At 36.8% G+C, this 20796-nt stretch overlaps 1 protein-coding gene across 2 annotated transcripts; it reads left to right on the top strand.

Moving 5' to 3' along the window:
* The first annotated feature begins 29 nt into the window (after positions 1 to 29).
* ric8a (ric8 guanine nucleotide exchange factor A) lies at positions 30 to 16972 on the top strand. Of its 2 annotated transcripts, XM_071678603.1 has the most exons (12): positions 30 to 223; positions 2579 to 2715; positions 4058 to 4179; positions 4589 to 4787; positions 6553 to 6685; positions 7235 to 7413; positions 8206 to 8476; positions 10375 to 10618; positions 12263 to 12413; positions 13694 to 13813; positions 14526 to 14692; positions 16833 to 16972. In XM_071678603.1, exons 1-11 carry the CDS (start codon positions 143 to 145, stop codon positions 14653 to 14655), a joined length of 1767 nt encoding a protein of 588 aa, XP_071534704.1. In that variant the 5' UTR covers positions 30 to 142; the 3' UTR covers positions 14656 to 14692; positions 16833 to 16972. The 2 variants fall into 2 exon arrangements, with proteins under 2 accessions (XP_071534704.1, XP_071534703.1); XM_071678602.1 differs by lacking the exon at positions 16833 to 16972 and having other exon boundaries at positions 14526 to 15431.
* The last annotated feature ends 3824 nt before the right edge of the window (positions 16973 to 20796 follow it).

Genomic DNA, 20796 nt, shown 5'->3' with positions numbered 1-20796 from the left:
TGCTGCATTGACTGATCGCTAGCAGTGTTCGCTGCCTGGATAACATCGACTGCCGAAGGAAGCGGAAGAAGCCCTGACAGTGTTAAAGGAGGGTGTGTAAATAAACTACAGAGTCGCAAAGAATAATTAAAGTAAATTCATCATGGAGGAATCTGCCTTAAAATTGCTGGAAACCGGAAATAATCACGATATAGTGCGGCTTTTAAGGGAGTTTATCGCAAAGGTAAATAATCGCCCTAATTTTGACATTACTCAAACCCTCTACCTTTACCATTGTCTTTATGTTTTGTGATTAACGATTCATATATAACGATTTTCTATGTTTTAACATTTATTCGTAAATATTCATTCAGAAATCACACTTGTTCATTGTTAACATCAGAGAATAGTTCTTGTTATAAAGTATCATCCGTGTTAGAGGAACTGATTCCGTGTAATTGTTATAATTAATGTGTGTTTATCTTTGAAACTAGGGACGTTATTTTTGTTTAAATGTGAAGTTTAAGAACACCACAAAGGTCTTTATGAAACAGAAAGGAAATAACATTGATGGCTTCCATACACTTACAAGTGATTTACAAATACCTTGCTGATATTATATAGTTTTCCAGTTGCACATAAGATGATATTGGATTTTTTTTTTTTTTTTTTGCTTCATAGACTTTGGCACCAATGGATTTTTTTTTTTTAAACTCAACTGTTGCTAAAGAGCACTTTTGCCTCATAATTTCCTTACATTTCAAAGCCCTGCCTATGTTATGGTTACTAAGATTTGTAGGAACAGGGGATGCCACACTTCAAATCTCACTCTATATTAACTCAAGTGAGCATAAGGAATCTTGTGGTACCTTTTTCATCTACAACACGTCTTTTAACAAATCTTTTTATCCACATTTTGTTTACCATTTCTTTGCTTCATCCCTCAGCACAAAACCATTTCTGGTGAACACTCCTGATAATTTCTCAGGTTATCCTCTCCTGCTACAACAGTTGTAGATGTTGAATGATTACATTCTGCAATGTAAGTGTACTATTTGGAGAGTTGAATAACGGGCAGAACATGATTAGCTAAAGTCTCAGTAGGTCTGAATACTGAGGGATTTTATTCTACAATCGCACTGTAATGTTTAGAAAATACAATGACATTTATGGAACATGATTTGGAAAATTGTATTTAAGATAACAAAGACACTAGTGGTGTGGGTTACTTAAATGTATGCCAACTGGGTGTTATGGCTGTCAATCTGCAGCAATATAGGAGTGTGCTATGAATGTCAATCTATCTTTATCTCTGATGCCTTTTCCCCTCAGGAAGTCCCTCAAGACAAAGGAGTCCCCATAGCTGATGAACCCCAGTGCTGATTCTTAACCTTAAGTGCCTCAACCTTACCAGGCCACTGGCTGAGGCAACTCTAATGTTTTCAGATGCTCCTACCTAATGTTCCAACCGACTACATGAATCTAAAAACTTAATTACCTGCCTGAAGTTGTTGGCTGTTAGCTGGCCAGAGATGACAACCTAAACAAAGGATGAGTCAAGGAGGAGCCAAGGGGCCCACAGTAAATGTCATGGACATGGTTGGTTTTGTGCCTTCTATGAATTACAATGTCTGTGACAAGTACTACTTTCCATACTTAGAATATGCCAGTTCAGTAAATATTGTGATTTTGCCTAATCAGGAATGCATAACTCTTGATTCATATGAAAATATAATGATTTTATGAATTTTTTGTGCACCTAAACAGTTGAATAAAAAAGTCATGTGTTTTGCATACTTACTAAGGATTGGATTGTTTGGTAAATACTTTTTTCTCCAAATCTAAGAATAGTTAAGCCATAGATCATGAGAAAAACAATTACACTTATCTTTTTTGTGCATCTCTTTATAGAAAAGTTTTTGTGCACTGTAGGGAGGGGGGAATCAGTTATGTATTAAAAGGGTTAGATGTATGCCACAATGTTGTACACAGAGAAATAACTACCAAATGACAAACAAGCTTCTCTAGTGCAGTGGTTAGTGTTATTACTTAATAATCTAACAAGGTCATTACAGCTGCTGGGTTTAAGTTAATTCGACTGTACATCCACTGCTTTGGAGATGGTTGATGAATGGGAACCTTGTATATGTGTTTAAGGTTGACTAATGGGAACCTTGTATATGTGATTGAGGTCAACTATGTTCAGTGTTCAGAAAGAGGGCAACAGAAGAGTAAACCTTTCTCACCTGAAGGCACAAATAGTAAACACAATTGCTTGATTAGGAAGGATACAATAAATATGAATTTTTTGTAGGATGAAAATTACAGAAAATGCAAAATGAATGTCCTGAGTAAAGATTTGCTTATCTATGTATTATGTTAGTATGACGCCCTAGTCTGCAACATATGACAAAGCAAGGTACTCAGATAGCTTTAGAATACTGGGTGGTTAGATCCATATCTGAATTTGTAAAGTAAGAAGTCCAGTGTTAGGGAGTTTAAGCTCTTAACCTTGGGTTTATTTTGGTTCATCTAGGCTAAACATGTACACGCTTAGTTTTCAGAGTTTTTAATCATTTACTCTCGCTTTCTTTATTAGTATGAGAAACAGTTCACACCAGTGGGGTTGAACTCGCAATGCTGTGATCGTCTGTGGAATGTCATCTTTCAGCGGTTGGGTGATCCTTCAGCAAGTAGCACTCACCAGACTTGCCTCTCCGCGATAAGAATTCTAAGGTAAGGCGGAATAGTCAACTTCATGCTCTCTAATGTACACTACTGGAGAAGCAGATGAATCAAACTGGTATTTACAAACGGTCTCTTTTATGTATAGAAGGAGGTTTTGGCACCAGTTGCCTTTTAGTTAATTTTCAGATGACTTAACCAGAAGAGTAAATTCTACCTTGACAAGTATATATTTTATTATACTTTGTCGCTGTGTCCCACGTTAGCGAGGTAGCATAAGGAAACAGACGAAAGAATGGCCCAACCCACCCACATACCCATGTATATACATACATGTTGGCCTTTTCGTCTCTTTTCCTGGTGCTACCTTGCTGAATCAGGGGGTAGCAGTGCTGTTTCCTATAGGGCAGGGTGTTGCCAGGAATGGTTGAGGGCGAGCAAGTATGAATATGTGTAAGTGTCGCTGTCTCCCGCGTTTGCGAGGTAGCGCAAGGAAACAGACGAAAGAAATGGCCCAACCCCCCCCCCCCCATACACATGTACATACACACGTCCACACACGCAAATATACATACCTACACAGCTTTCCATGGTTTACCCCAGACGCTTCACATGCCTTGCTTCAATCCACTGACAGCACGTCAACCCCTGTATACCACATGACTCCAATTCACTCTATTTCTTGCCCTCCTTTCACCCTCCTGCATGTTCAGGCCCCGATCACACAAAATCTTTTTCACTCCATCTTTCCACCTCCAATTTGGTCTCCCTCTTCTCCTCGTTCCCTCCACCTCCGACACATATATCCTCTTGGTCAATCTCTCCTCACTCATTCTCTCCATGTGCCCAAACCATTTCAAAACACCCTCTTCTGCTCTCTCAACCACGCTCTTTTTATTTCCACACATCTCTCTTACCCTTACGTTACTTACTCGATCAAACCACCTCACACCACACATTGTCCTCAGTATATGTATATATATGTGTATGTATATGTTATGTATATGTATATGTGCTTGTATGGGTGTTTATGTATATGTATGTGTATGAGTGGCTGGATGTGTGTGTTTGTTTGTGTGTGTGTGTGCGTGTGTGTGTGTGTGTGTGTGTGTCAGGTTTTACAGCGGAAAAAGTTCTCAGAATCTCCATAAGGAATTTTCAAACTTATGACACAAAAACATATTATTCCAGAATGTAGGATGCTAAACAGGTTTGAGGCAAGTAATGAGAGAAAAGTAAGACATAGGCCCATAGTGAGGGTTGCTATAAGAATAATGCATTCCATGCTGTTTATGGAAATAGAGGTATTTTTAAACTTAGAATATAACTCATTATATATATGGAGGAGAATTTTCATAGTCTGTTTCTCTAATGATTATGTGATCTCTTGCAGTCGAGACAAGTCATCTCTCCATGTTATAAATAAAAATAGACTAGCAGGCATTGTTCGTCTTGCTGGTCTAGTCTCAGAAGAGGAGGCCCTGGAACGCTTAAACCAACAGATCAACTACGATGGTATTGTCAAATTAAATTGGATCCATTGTTAATGAATTAGGCATAAATAAGATAAAGCAAGTCATGTGTTAAACTTTTGTTAAATGTTTCATTAAAGAACAGATTAGTCTTTATTGTCATTTTGGGTATTTTGAAGTGAAACCTTTGTGTCTCTTACAAGATAGACAATTTCATAATTTGTTCATTGTGGCAGTGATTTCAAATGATAAAGCATCACAGAATGATGATAATGTTAACTTACAGTTTTGCTTTCTCATCTGTCAACCAGTCACGATCATAATTCAAATCATTATTACTCTTTCTAATTCCTTCCTAAATGCTCATGTAAATGTTACAATATATTCATACACCTGGTAGTTAATGAATTTATGTACATACTCATGAAACTTTTATTTTCTTCCATTTGTAGTGGTGATAGAGGCCCAAAAGTGCTTAAGCAATCTGGTTTACAACAGTAGTTCCATCCAGAGGATGTGCTGTATTAACAGCTGTGTCCCTGGGCTTATGTGTCGGCTGAAAACGTTTAGGGATCCTGAGTTACCTCATCTTGTGAAGTACTTTGACATGCGACTGTTATTTCTTCTGACAGCTTTTTGTGCAGACATCAGGTGAATATGATTTTGCTTTTGGATATTTAAAGCAAGTAGCCCAATTCTGTACTGAGCTATGAATACCAGAATGGAATGTGAAGAATGAATGGAATATTTTTTGGTGAGTTATAGACCAAAACAGAATAGTAAGAACAATGAAGATGCCTAAGACCGAAATGATTGAGTGGTGAAGAGAATGAGATAGTCATAAATTTCTTGAAATACATACTTAGGGTATGTTTACCCCATGAATAAATTTTTTTTTTATGTTAGCTGAGATGACACGGGCAGCTGAGGCCCTAAACAAGGCCATCCCATTAACACTCTGTATATATATATAGCCTCAGCCATGTACCCATTTTATCGACCAACCCCTGGGGGTGGATGAACTGATGAGTTTACTGTGGACTGACTGCCACAACCAGGATTTGAACATACGTGTCCGACCAGTGTTATTACCTTCATGTTGCCTTATCTCTTAACCTTGTATGTATGTACCATGTTTTACATCCAAGCCTGTGCCAGGTGCCCATTTACTGGCCAGCCCCAAGGGGAAGATGAACACCTGGGTCAGGTTTGGGCCAACTGTTGTACCAAGGGTTCGAACCCATGTGGATCCAACCCAGGGTTGGCCTGTGCTGACTAATGGACAGGAATTTTAACTGCTACATCACCTTCAGGTGGCAACACCACAAATGATAAGTAACCGTCAACAAGGATGTATTGTATTAAGCATTTGTACAGGTTTACAGTGTTACTGAGGAGCTCCTTACCTCATTCTGGTCCTGTGTGGAGTGCAGCCTCAATGCTGCAGCAGACCCATAAAACAAATCCTTAAGTCAAATTAGTATCATGCCACCTTTTCCTCTTACAAATGCAGATAGGCTTATGCCAACATTATATATTCAGGTAGTTTGCATTTTTTCAATTTTTTTGAATTTTGCTTTTCTGTTCCTTTAGTTAAGCATAATTATGTGATGGGAATGAGATCTGTCCGAAAACTACATGCAGTGGGGAAACTTAGGAAAATAACAGTAAATTATGGAGAAGTGAAGTCTGATGGTGTCTTAGGGACTACAGAGTTCAAGAATATGTTACAAACCACCACATGAGTTCTATTACAAGTGTAGCTAAAGAAAAGTGTCTTTTGTTAGTGGAAGATTACTTTCCCTTCAGTCATGGTTGTATAGGGGACCAAAGCAATAGTTTCTGACCCCAGATAATGTATATAAAATACTGTCAGATATAATAACTAAACATACAACTATTTGGACCATTTCCTGTTGTTCGGCCATATTTCACTTTTAGAAAAATGTGTTAGATGTAATAATCTTGCTTCAATTTGTATCCACAATCTGATATCTCTTCTTAAGATCTGAATTCAGACTTTACCACATGCAGATCTTTTACCAAAGTTCCCCAGAGAGCTCTCCTGTTGTTTCATTGCAACATTACAGTTCTTCAGCCCCTTTTGAGCACTCTTAAGTACATTACCCCACTTATATATATAGTCATCAACTCGGCACTAGCAGTGAAAATTTAAAATAACCTGTGTGGATGTAGTGTGTCACTGTCAAATTTCAGCTTCAAAGTTGCATCACTTGTTACAATATTTATAGCTTCAGCTGTCCTTGTATTGTAGAATTCCTTCTATGCACCTTGTAGCCTTTTACCTCTTCATGTGCCCATTAATCTTCCTCAGTCCTTCCATACTTTCATAGTTTTATGTGTTTTTTTGTTAATAATGGATTACATTATCTTTGAATATTATTTCTGTCCACAGACCAAGGTTAAGAACTGAATACCATGGCCTCACTTACTTGATTGAGATCCTGGACTTGTCCTTGAAAACCGCTCAGGAAGAAAGTGAAATACAATCAATCAATGGATATATACCATGTCCTGTAATTTTCAGTGTAAGTTGCAGTAACCTTTAAATCTAGATAGACGATATATTTCATCATAGGATTGTGCAGTCCCTATACTACTGAGCCATGTTAGGATGTCAGTAATATAGGAGTTTCTCAGATGGTTGTTGCTTCAGAAGACAGTGAACTTGGAAATATTTGTTCTTATGCCTGTAACTTCAAATAATTTTTTTAGTGAATATGTTCTTCCTCTTTCAGTTACTTTGATGACAGAACATAAAAGGTGAATGCAAGTGAGGTAGTTTACATAAAAAGTCAGCCTTAAGCTCATGAAAAGCATAATATTAAGGTACACTCTTCGCTTGCCTTTGTCTCATGGCCCATTTTTTCAATGAGATTGATTTTAGGCCTATTTTTCAAACAACCCTCAGGTTAGATTATGGTTGCCTATTTTCCTCCCTCACATAGGATAATCTCATAGCTCATGAGAGCACTACCAGTACATGAAAAGGTGCAGAATTTTTTTTCACAGTGCTTATCACTTCTGTATTTGTATTAGATAACTGATGTATTGAATAATGATTTTTATTACCTCAGGATGAGCAGGCAGATTTAGTGAATGAGGTCTTAAAAGTCCTGTACAACCTTGTGCTCCACATTGATAAGACAAACCCAGATGAGGAGGAGGATAGTCACTGCCTACGTTTGATCAGTATCCTCCGTTCTCTTCTACTGGCCTCCTGTCGGTGTCCAGAAAAGACAGATTCTCTACACAGGTCAGTTTTAGAAATTGCCTTTCCATATATATGACATATGATTTATTTATATACTTCAGGATGTCTCTTACAGAATCTTTAGACTTGACATGCAGTGTACTCTGTACATCGTATGATTTTTATCAAAATATCCTTTTAAATTTCACTGTGTACATGGTAGATCAAGTACTTACAGAATCAGCTCATTCATTCATATCCTCATTTGTCTATTGTACTAAAAATACAAAATCATCACTGTTATTATAAAGCTTCTTGTTAATTCAGTAACACAATTAAGTCGACTCGATAAGCAGTCCATCAGCTTATGAAATGCACCTGTATAAAGCACTTTCTCACACACAGTTTCACCCGTCATTCATGCTTTCATTATCTTGCATGCATTTTTGTCTTACTTTTTTCCATAATACATCTCTCCTCACTTACATTCAAGCCCTATTATCCACCTCACATATACTCACTATTAGTGGCATCTTTAAATATATTTGCCTCTTACTAGTAACCTCAAGGGTAGTTGGAAGCATTGCATTACAGGGAAGATTTTTTTTGTGTGTGCAATTTACACTTTTCCTTATTAATATTGAAAAACCACTATGTGTATCAGTTTGGTTTTCTGTTCAACAAGACTGAATGGCAAAACAGAGCAGTCACCAGATTATCATGTCATGTCTTCTAAACATGAAAGTCAGTGCTTAACATCATCTTATTCCGGGTAGCCCCAAACTAGTTTTTTGTCTTGTATGTGATGTCCAATTTTCATGCCTGAATACTCATTTTAACTTGCATGACTTCCAGCAACACTGTAAACTTGCTGTTGGTTATGCCTCCATACATGTATCAGGAGCTGCTTTTGAGCATGCCACATGCCACAAGTGGACCATCATCACCCCCTGTTCCAACTGTGGTCACCACACAGCCATCTGCAGGTGCTACAGCATTGGTTGAGGCTGCCTACTTTACTGAGGTGGATGATAGTCCACAGCTGGATAACTCATGTGAATATGATGGAAAAGACATGACAGCAGTTATAAAGCTCCTAGATTTTCTTGATTCAAGATTGAAAGCTGTGAGTAATTTTTTTCTTTATATTTTTTGCAATGTATAATGCAAATTTAAATAATAATAATTTAGATAATATGCAGTATTTCATAAATACCAGTCTCTTAATTGTATCTTAGTAAAGTATCTGTGCCATCAGATGTTCATATAAATGATAAATTTACATGTGTTACCTTTCAATGATATGTTTGTCTGTTTTGTGTTTTGTAGCCGGAAAATCAATTTTTGACATGGAAAACTTACAAGGTACTTGGTGAATGGTTTTATTATTTTAACTTTTGTTTCATAAATCCCTTTCTAATACTCTTATTGTGATCTATCTCTTGAAACAGACTTGAATAAAATACACTGAAAGTTGTGGATATGCTTGAAGAATGTAGTGGCATTTAATGAATCTGAACATTTGTATGCTTGAAATACATAAGCATTTTAGTTGAGAATAAATGTAGAATTGTAATTGCTTAATATACAGTTGTTCTTTCGTAAGAATAGGCTGGCTCCTGCAAGAGACAGTAATTATTCTTTGTAGCTTTTCCTTCAAAACAGTGTTGATGTTTTATTTGTAAATTTTTTAGGTATACAGTAGTCACCCACATTGATGATTTAACTAAATTAGCAATTTCTTTGACGCACCTTGATGAACCATGCTGGAATTTGAAGAACCATGTTGGAGAAGTATAGAAAGTAGTACTCAAAGATACAACTGCTTTTAGCTTTGTTCAGCATGTGCTCAAGGATGCTTCAGGCTTGGAAGATAAGTCCATATACCTCCCAGGAAGCTAAACTTTCATCATGTAGTCTTTGAGATGATTATGAAGATTTGGATCTTATGACTGAGGCTCCTGTTATAGACATGAATCCTTATCAAGTCAGGCTTTGAATGAAATACTTTAGAGGGGGGGGATGAGTTAGGTAGTGCAAAAAATAGTGTGAAGACTATACTATTTAGACTGTCTATCTTTGTATCTATAACCAACACGCTACAGTTCTGTAGGGTGGATCTTGCGTATACAGCCTAACCAATTCTTTCAAACACATCCTTACCCCATGTGATGTGTGAAAGTGAAATTTGAACTGTATTATTATTAGCAATTCTTTCTTTCACACTTGGCTCCCATAGATGATTTGTTAAGGTAAATCGGGGTCTCCATTTACACCACTTTCACATACAAAGTGCTTCTCCTGCAGTGTCTTGGGCAATTTCTTTGACATCTTCATTTGAAATATATCAACTCTAATCATGTACCTTAATGAGTGAAAAGAGGACAAAAATAAAGATGTGCTTGTAATGTACGGAAGTTTGTTGAATGAGACAAGAATTAAGACAAGTTAGGTAATGAAGTAAAGCAAGGAGTTGAGACAGGAGGATTTGAGTGGTTTGAATGGAGAGGACCAGAGGAAAGTAAAGCACTGATGGTGCCTGGGAGTGAGCACTTTAGCCAATGAAACCATGGGGGCTGAAGTGGGTCACAGGTTGTTGGAGGAGGCTGAGATCTTGGGTGAATTAAGTATTGTTTATAAAGATCATTATTAGTTAAGAAAAACATGGGTATATTTACAAGCACTGTATGGATATGAGTCATGGGCTATGGATGTAAAAGAACAGAAGAGGACAAACATGTTGAAAATTATATGCCAGAGGACAATTTGCAGTGTTAGGCTTGTTAGGAATGACAGTGTAAGAGAGAGATGTGGTAAAAGCAGAGTATTTGTGTTACCTTCTTTTTTAGAAAGCTAGAAATTTATAGATTTGAATTTCGGATTGTAATATATTTTACAGCTGATGCACATATATCCATCATATCATCTTCCCCATACATATAACAAAGCTTTTCTCTTTTATAATCAGTTAAGTAATGATTCAGATGAAAGAGATGGTACTTTAATCTAAGTATTCTCTTTTAGCCTGGTCAGTCATCCAACAAGAGTCTCATGCCGATTTTGACGCTCATGGTTGAGATGGTGCAGGCTAACCGAACTATCCGCAAATTTGTTCGTCTGCGTGTTTTACCCCCATTGCGAGATGTGAGTAAAAGACCTGAGGAAGGGAGCACTATACGGAACAAATTGTGCACCCTCATGACTTCACCAATTCACGATCTGAAACATTTGTCTGCAAACTTTCTCTTCATCCTGTGCAAGGAAAGTGGTAAGTATAGAATGCCTTCAGGTAAAGACATATATGAGTGAACAGAAGTTGTCTTGTTTATTTATTTAATACAAAAGTGAGGGGAACCCCATTTTGCTGTAGACTGTACATAGTATTTATTTTTAAAAGATATGACATTCCAGCATATGGGGCAACTTTTTTTGTTCTTGATAAGTAGTGATGGTTGCTGATAAGGGTAGATTATGGTTATCTGGATGCAAGAGGGGTAGGAATGCAAGTGAATATGACAAAAGGTTGTTAATGGTTAACCCTTTCAGTGCAAAATTGATTTTTTCCTTACACGCTGTACAGAGAACATTGAAACTTTTTTTTGTTATTCATGAAGAGGTGCACAAAATGTGGGAATTAAGAAAACCATTCTTAATTTTGGAAAAACCATTATTTGCTGGGTTAGCCAATCCTATACATACAAAGAATGTTGCAGCTTTTTTTATTCATGTGATGAGGTGTGCAAAAAGAATTAAAACCATTATGAACTATGAAAAAATGCCTATCAGACAGTGCTGAACCTCACCACTTGTTCTCAAGGATTCCAAACTCCTTTACAGGGGTTAGCAAAGGATATAGAAATAAATGAAACCTTAAATATTACATCAAAGATCATTTGTGAAAAGGAGCTTTGGTATTGATAATTATAAAAGTGAAAGGCCCTAATAATCCATGAAAATGTGTAGCAAAGGGTAGGTTTTTTCACGTGAATTTCACTTTGGTGGTAGCTTAATCTATGTAACACAGCTCTGACTTGTGAGCCACATGACAAGATTCACTTAGCCAGAACAGTCTTGCACCCTTTAAGATTAACCCACTTTCTCTGCACAGCTTATATTGCTTTATTGTAATGGGAATGAAAGTACATATCCTTTTTCTCTGAGCCTGTCATCATCCAATTCAGTGATGTTGATCTTTTAGGTAAGTTGCCAGAGGTTTAAGTATTGATACAATATCTATTGCATAGTACTGGTTTGTGAGCTGCATCTTTCAGTTCTCTAGAAATAAGACCTGTTTCTGCCATGCATGTTTTGACTTACTGCTGTGGGAATTAAGGGATATGTCCGTCCCTCAAAACTGTCTTTTCAGCCAATACATGACTTGATCACTTTTGGATTGGGGCATTTAGGCAAGGGACTTGGTGAACTGGGCCTAGAAAATCTCTCCATTCATTGACTCTTATTTATTTTTGCCCAAAATCATTGTACACCGGCAATCTTGAGATCACGCACGCCGTAAACCAAAGGATATGTAGAAACCTCTCTTTTTCTTTCACCATTCCTCTTATTCCTCCTTGGATGATCACAACATTACTCCTCCTCCTGATTCACCTATCACAAATCTTGTGCCTTTCCCTTCTTTAATCTCTTCATATAGTCCAAAAAGTACTCCTGCCTTTGGACACATGCAAGATGTATGAACCAGATGACATTCTTCCTTGTGTTTTGAAGATGTGTACCACAGACCTTGCTTCTGTACTTGGACATATCTATCAGTTTTTGCTTAAACCTTTCCTCCATCTTGGGAATATGCATTGATACAGCCAAATCCAACATTTCATAAAGCGTACTTTTTATATCACATTAAGATGCAAAGTTATTTTGGACACTAATTCATATATTTTTTTTTCATCAGTTGACCGTCTTATAAAGTACACTGGTTATGGTAATGCAGCAGGACTCCTTGCTTCACGAGGTCTGATGCTTGGAGGAAGTAAACCATCAGTGGATTATTCTTCTGAATCAGAGGACTCTGATACTGAGGAGTATGAAAGAGTGAGAGAAATGTAAGTGACAATCAAATTTCCTAAAATATATTTTGTGTAGAACTTAGGGCTGCAGTTATTTTTAGTTTATTGAATCATTTAGTCTCTTAAATATTTCTATTAATTATAAGACATATGTCGATTACAGTGTTGATGATGGTTTCTGATCATAGGAGTTTGAAATTATATAAGGGATGGAGAGAGATGAAAGGATTTTAACAGACATTGTATCCTCTCAAACCTGGACACAGTGAATGCTTGGTTCTTAATAAACCACCCATTTAAAGAGGTGTCATTTTTGAGTTTTGTCCAGGTTTTAGAAGAAAAATGACTTTGTGTCATCCTTTGGAAATTAAGATGTAATATGTATGGCATTTACTGAATGTAAATAATTTGGGGATGTATATTTAGAAGGCCTGCCTCAAAAGCTGGAACAGCTCAGGATTCCATCTATCAGTGTCAGGCTTAGATCTCTCTCTTTCTCTCTTCCAAATAACCACCTTGGAAAGTAGATGCCTAATTGGAGCTGTGACCAAAATGATGCTTGTAGGATTAAAGAGGGCAGCAACATTACAGCAGACAGAACAGGAGGGTTGAAGAGAGATGGTAAGAGTAGAGTTATTAAGGTGGAGGGCTTTTGATTTCACTGTGGTTAAGAAAGAGCTTGAAGAAGATCCATGCAGTACCCCATGCTAGAACGAACCTTGTGGATATATGATTGCTGTTCAGAAGAAAAATTATTTGGCTTTGATATTAAGTTGGAGGACTTTTGATTTCACTGTTGTTAAGAGAGAGCTAGAAGAGCCATGCAATACTCCATGCTAGAATGAACCTTTTGAATATATGATTGCTGTTCATAAGGAAAATTATTTTGGCTTTGTATAACGCCTCCAGCTTTTGGGTTGCAGATTTTATGTTTAGTGGTTCCAATAAAGGGTTCCTTTTTTTAAAGAAAGAATTGAGGGTTTCATTTGCCACTAAATATAAACTTGTACTATGTAAAATAAGTTTGTTCCTTTTTTCACAAAAACTTAACATACATTTCAATGCAAGCAAGATGCACAGGGAGCTGTCTTCATAAAACCCCACCTCCATTTGAATTTTATTCTTTATTGTAGTTTCCAAGGCTCTAGATTTCAGCCAATTCAAAGGAGTAAGGAAATTTAAAGATTCATACAGAATATTTTTTATGATCATTTAATATCTTACAATAAAACCACAGAGCTGCTCAGTACAGATATATGTAATGTATTTAGACGTGATTGATAAAGTTATCTAACTGTGAGCACGTTTTCTTTAAGGGTTAACCCAGTGACTGGCCGATATGAACCTCCTCGACCTTCTCCACTTGAGGGTATGACTGATGAACAGAAGGAACACGAAGCAATGAAGCTTGTGAATGTCCTTGACAAACTTACCAGGTATCTGTTTGCCGCATAGGTATTTTGTATTTTTATACAGGAAAAAATAAATCTTGATTTATCCTTTTGCATTACCAGACATTAATTATGTTGCTTTGTCTTTCACACTTTATTTTCTTTAGATTAGCTTGATGTTAGATATAGAATTCCTCTTGATTTTAAAGGCACCTCACATCTCTTCCCACACATGCAGGTCATCATTGTACATTAATCTGATACCCCTCACCCTAACAGATGACTTCGATCAGGCATATTTTCATCTCAAACTTTTACTCTCATTTTCTCATTTATGAAGTCGAAATGATTTTGTTAAGCCAATAAAGGCAGTGGCCAATGGGACCTTTCGAAGTTATTTTTGCTCAGTTCAACACTGTACTCTCAAAGTTGAATATGATAGAAGTATGTCGTAACCCAAAGAAAATACCTCAAATTTTCATAGCTTATGACAATAATTATATTTAGATTTGAATACAGCACAATGCAGGCATTAAGCAACCATGAGCTTGTAATAGTAATACAATCAAATGTGAAGCTTTGACATGAAATACCTTGTACATTCGTTCGAGAATATTTAGTGTATGTTATAGTAAATGAAAATGATCCTAAGTAATGTGGGTGAAATTACTTTTACATCTTTATCTGTTTTCCCTGATAATCCTTGGAACTTTGAACAACTGGGACAGTGCCTTTCATCATAATGTTATAATTACAGGAACAACATAATTCAGCCGTGTCGTATTGGTGATGATGGGAAGCCACACCCAGTGGAAAGTGTGATAGAGCTACAAGAAGGTATAGGTGTCATGAAACCGCCTAATCACAACAACGATGACTCAGAATAAAGACACTGCCTTCTGTGCTTCATAATAGAACAGTGATGTTAGTCTGTCTTTTTTATGTAGTCAGTCCAAATCAAGACTAAATTCAATAGTAATTTTTATGATAAAACTCCTGTTGGTATTTATATGCAAGCCAGTTTTTAGATTACCGATACCTATTTCCTTTGTAACTGCAAGAGTTAGATGAAAGTTTGATTATCAAGGACTCTGTTAATTAGTTGTCAGTTAGTTGTAACTTATTTTTGTTTTTAACAGTTGAGTTTAAGGGAGTGATGGCCTCATTCTTATTACCCTAAGTGCTATCGAGCATCATAAGTCGATGAGAACCCTCTTCTCTGCCATGCTTTCCTTCCATCATGCATATAGTTCATCACCACTATAACATCATGCCCCTATGAGTTTGGACTTAATACTACAAGAACAGTCCCAGCCCAACCAATTTGAACATAATCAACACACTGTAGACAATATATCGAATTAGTATTTAGTACTACATGCATAAAGACTTTTTAACAACCCCTCTCCCTTTAATCCTTGCCAGTGCATAAATATTTTATTTTATTTTTCTTGATTTTTGCAAGATATAGACACCTTATGGTTTTACCTTAGTGAAAATTATTGAAACTGGACCAGTTATCATTTTCTTACTTTACTGGAGAATTCACGTTCACTCCATAGGAATGAGGGATAATACTGCATGTTCATGTTCTTTGCAATTTCCTTTCATTGTAAGCGTTTAGCAGCAGTTATGTTAATAAACCAATAGTTATTATCATTAATCACTGATTATGTTATTATTACCTTGTCTTAGCGAGATAATGACAGAAACAGATAAACTACTACTACCCCCCCTGGCACACATCCACTCTTTAGCTGTCATGCATGGTGTACCAAAACCATAGTCACACTCCAGAGACTATTTCATGGTTCAGCTTGACCACTTTGTGTACCCTATTTCAAACCAATGATAAAATGTTACCCCCATGTACTATACTGATCCACTTCCTTCTGTCCCATGTACGCTTCTCCCCCTTCTACCTATTCAGGCCCCAACATCCCAAAGCTTCCTTTTCTCCTTCCTTCCATATCCATATGGGTCTCACCCATTCACTCTCTCTCTCCACTCCTGACACAAAGATCCTCTGAGTCTGTCCTCTTCATATGTCTGAGGTATTTCAACAAACCATGTGTGGCCTTCTCAATCAAACTATATTTACTGCATACTATCATAGCTCTCTTTTATGCTGTCACTCCTTACAGGATTAACTGAACTCTTACCATATGTTGTTCTGTCATATGATTTCCAATATGTCCACCCTCCTCCTTTCTTTCCTTTTCAAGGTCCAAGGCATGCATGTGTTTCACAGATGCTGACCTTTCATACCATGTTTCTGAATGCACCAAGGCCCTTAGCCCTTCTTCCACACTGTGACCAACTTTTCATCCCTCATTGTTGCTTCCATTTTTTTCACCTATTTCATGCTATATCACAACCCTACTGCATAACTAAAGTAAATTTGATCCATGTGTGAGGTCACACCAGATGCCAGGTTCTTCAGGTACTGGTGGGTCAGGTGCAGAAACCTGTTCCCTAGGTTTTGATGAGTCAGGCAAGGAGCCTTCTTCCTCATTTAGCAACGCTTTATAACTCTTTGTACTGTTCTTGTGTCATTTCTCCTGAGGAGGCCTTGCAAAATGGGCTTGGCTTGGAAATATGTATTTTCATTTTTTGTCAGTAATGAAGATTTGTCTATCAAGTTTGCAGTACCACTGTGGATCAGCATTACTTTTGTAATCTACAGTTTGTATATTTCTGTAAGTACTCTTTTCTTTATTTCTTTGTTCAGTATATCAGTTGTAAAAACTTTTATCGTTCTGATTGCAGTTTCAGATACATTTTAAATACACTCTTGTACCAAACTGTGGCATGTCTTGTTAGGGCTCAGTGCTGAGGACTTTTGATTTTGATCTGCCACCCATGTAGCCAATACTTTTTTATGGATTCTACACTCTTGATGTAATCTGGGTTGAGACTGAGCCTTACTGATTCACGAAGCTTTTGATTTTGTGATCATTCCTCTTGATTTATCAGAGTAGAGAATGAATAACCTTGCACAGAAAGAATATATTGAGTTTTTGGAGGAAGAAAATAAATAATTTCTCTGTAAATTTGTTTACAGAACTCATTCAGTGCACGGGAAATGTGTGTTCAAAATGGAGAACAGGGGATTAGACTGAACACTGACTGTATTGGAGTTATCCCATGGTATGGTATGCTTATACTTCCTGATTCCAAGTTTATTTTCATGCATGTATCGTTGAATAGTAGAAATGTATTTTTTGAAGGGACTGCATATACTGTATATACAAATATTTTCATTTATTGCTCTAGGGTGATCTGACCCTTGTTCTCTTCAGCACACTGGAAATATGTTGAGGATATGTAAGAAAACTAGGAGAGTTTACACACTTGATGTAGCCCTTATAAATGAGAACTGAGTTAAATACGATAATGAAACATGGTAGACCCAACAAGTATCTTGCATTTCATGGTTGAGAAGTCAGTGTAGTTACTTAAGTATTGAATTAATGTCATGCCATATCAAGTAGCATTTTGTAACCATGATAGGAACAGTAGACTAGGAACTTTACTATAATGGGCCATACAAATACCTTCAGTATCTTCTTACTGTAGAGATTTACTGCAGCTGTACTTACAGTAACTGTATATTCCATTCTTATATGACCATTATTTATTATTTTTACTGGACAAGTACTTTTTGGGTGATAATTGTTTAGGTTTTTATGAAACATATACTGTATGTACTTACTATCATCAAATAAAAATTAAGATGCAGAAAACCTTAAATTTTTGTTACTGTATTTGAGGTTTTTATGTATCCATACCACCCCCATATCCATACATACATAGGATCTAGTAACACCACAATAACAGTAATATTTTTATATATTATACATATAATTTCATTATTTATACAACCTAAGGACCCCTTTTATAAGACTTCTGGAGCTTCAAGGTTCCAATGAGGAGTAGGGAAATGATGGATTTCATTAGAATCAGAAGTTCCAATGACTTTTCACTTCCTGTAACCACATGAGAGCAGAGTCCAACAACAACACTTACCATATACAGTACACATACATATACTACATATATTTTAATAATCCAAGGACCTCTTTCTAAAGGCTGTGCTACTTTCAGTTGCAGGGAAATGTGGACCCCTTTTGGAAAGAAGTTCTTTGTCAAGACTGTAATCCCAGTGATAAAGCCTCGGCAAAGATGACTTTTCACATGCTGCATAACTTCATACATATATATACAGTTTATATATATATATTTATTCCTATGAGTCCATGGGGAGAATGAAACACGATGAGTTCTCAAGTGCACTTTCATGTAATAATAACATCATCAGGGGAGATACAGGAAAGAAATATAACAGTCAGTTGATATACAATGAAGAGACATAGCTAGGACACCATTTGGTAAACAAGTGATTGTCCAAGACAGACAATGAGCTCATTGTGTCTTGGATAATCACTTGTTTACCAAATGGCGTCCTAGCTACGTCTCTTCGTTGCATATCAACTGAATGTTATATTTCTTTCTTGTATCTCCCCTGATGATGTGATTATTACACAAAAGTGCACTTGGAAAATTATCGTGTTTCATTTTACCTGTGGACTCATAGGAATATACTTGATCACATGCAAAATTGTGATCCTTTCCAATATATATATATATACTCACTTCCTGTGCCAGGAGTACTCTCTATCTTAATGAGAATCCTGCAGTGTTCAGGAAGCTAGCCACACACACACACCATCAGAAACCACAGTCCTCAGACAAATATGAGTCAGGCTCTCCTGCACTACAAACACTGTCTCAGCATATCCTAAGAACTTTCATGCACCTGATGCAGCTACTATAAAAAAATACACAATGCACTTGCTTCCCAAATGCCTTGCACTCTACACACAAATGCACACCTAACATCACAACACTTTATGACTGGTAGTCCCCACCAGCGGACATCTGAGTGCTGCAGGAGCCTAATAAGGATACAAGGAATGCCTGGGGCAGGAAGTAAGGAAGGATACTTACTCAGTTCATGTCTGCTTTTCTATAGAAGTACTCAGTTACTCTCCCAAACAGACATTAATCCAACTCGCACATTCTTGTCACTGAGCAAAACACCAACCAATCTAAGCATCACATATGATACACACATCATTTACTCCCCACAGCAAAAACTTCAACACACAAACTAAATGCCCCCAGAATGTTAAATGGCACCAGATTTGGATAAGAAGAAGAATGATCCCTTAACATCCCCTAAAAAGAAATTCATCTGCTTTAGCCTAAACTACACATCACCTGAAAAAACATACAAAACAGAGCACTCAGAACAATCAGGCTGCTCAGCAACCCCAAACGCCCAACACTTGAACATTGAAACAAAGATCCTTCCAGTACAATCCAACTTCAACATGCTCGGCACTTCATTCTTTGCAATCATACTGAACCCCTCCCATCTAAACCATTCCATAATTAACCACCAGGTGGAAATAAAGAGCCTCACACCTCAACATCCTCTACTCACAGATTCCTCCCCCATCCCCAGCAAACAAAACATGGACAAAACCCAAACACGCTGATATGACCCAACAAGCGAGAAACAACATCCTTCTAAACTCAGGTCATAGATACCACCCTTCTAGATATACACCCAAATGAAATCACACATCTCCAAACAAATATAAGTTACTTTTTCCCATCTACACTCTGGACATCAAGAATCCGACAATACTATGTGCTTACCTATACATTTATGCAAAGTGTGGAAATATCCAGTTCACAATAATCTCAAGGTCCTCCATGATTAGTTAACTAATAGCTACTGTTACCTCAGTTCTGTAATATCTTTCATACATCAACTATGTATTTTCAGCTGATTGGAAGCCTAAATCCAATAAAATGTTATTCAATTTTACTACAAACACCAATTCAACACAAGATCCTTCATCCCATTTAAACACATCCCAAGACCCTTTACTCCTATGATGTAGTGACTGTAGAGAAGACATTGAACACTTACTGCCGAGTTGCTCCACACCCTCCCTACATAGATATATACAAACACCATCACTACACCTTATGACCTATGGTCCTGCCCTCTGAATGTGGCAGTGGTTCCTGAGGTCTGTGGGAGCCCCATAGAGAAATATAGACAAATATATATTAGAATGGAGTTAGGATTTATTTAAATAATGATTTGGGGAAATCTGATGATAATAAGTGTACTTTTTAAGTTCATATTTTACTAGATAGGAATTAGAAAGTAAGTGAATATTCGTATTAAGAAGCTAATGTAAATGTTTTCTCTTTAAAAAGGAAACTATAGTCATACATACAGAATGTGTTTATTTTCACTTTTGAGATAAGTAGGCATTATCATAACAGACATGCCCCTACAAATCATAACATCAAACCCTAATCAGTAACAAACATAGCTTTTGTAATTCACATCACCAAATTCTTACCTCAGTGAAGCAAACTCTTTTGCAAAGTTCATATTACTCATTGCTTCCTTGGAATTTGGGTTTGATGGTATAGTTTAATGGGCCATGCTTATGGCAAATAGGAATATAATGACAATGAAGCTTGATTTTAATTTTTTGTGCCAATATGTTTTGTGCAATATATAAAGTATAAAAAGTGTGTTCTTGATCTACATGTGAAGCAAAATATGAGACTGAATTGTAGTGATTCAAGAGCGTGGGTTGCAGTATTGTGCTCAAGTGACAGTATGCAATTCATGTGTTGTATATAGTAAACAGTGATCTAAACATTTGAAAAACATTTGAATCCTGAAGTGATATAGTCAGTGTACACTCACCAACACACTCAGTCAATGTAAATGGTAGGTATACACGATAAGCAGCTTCTTTACGTAAACTGGTAAATGTCTAGATCAAGTTTCATTCTTTAACCCTTTAGATACATAATGTGCCTGTGGTCAAATAGCCATCAGGTCATAATCTGACTTTACTCACCTTCTTTAGAAAACTTATTGCTCCTAAGGATATTATTCATCTATCATCTCTTATGAGTTTTGAAAT

The sequence above is a fragment of the Panulirus ornatus genome, chromosome 28 (assembly GCF_036320965.1).
Source record: "Panulirus ornatus isolate Po-2019 chromosome 28, ASM3632096v1, whole genome shotgun sequence".
NCBI lineage: Eukaryota > Metazoa > Arthropoda > Malacostraca > Decapoda > Palinuridae > Panulirus > Panulirus ornatus.
This window is presented reverse-complemented; position numbering and strand designations above follow the sequence as displayed.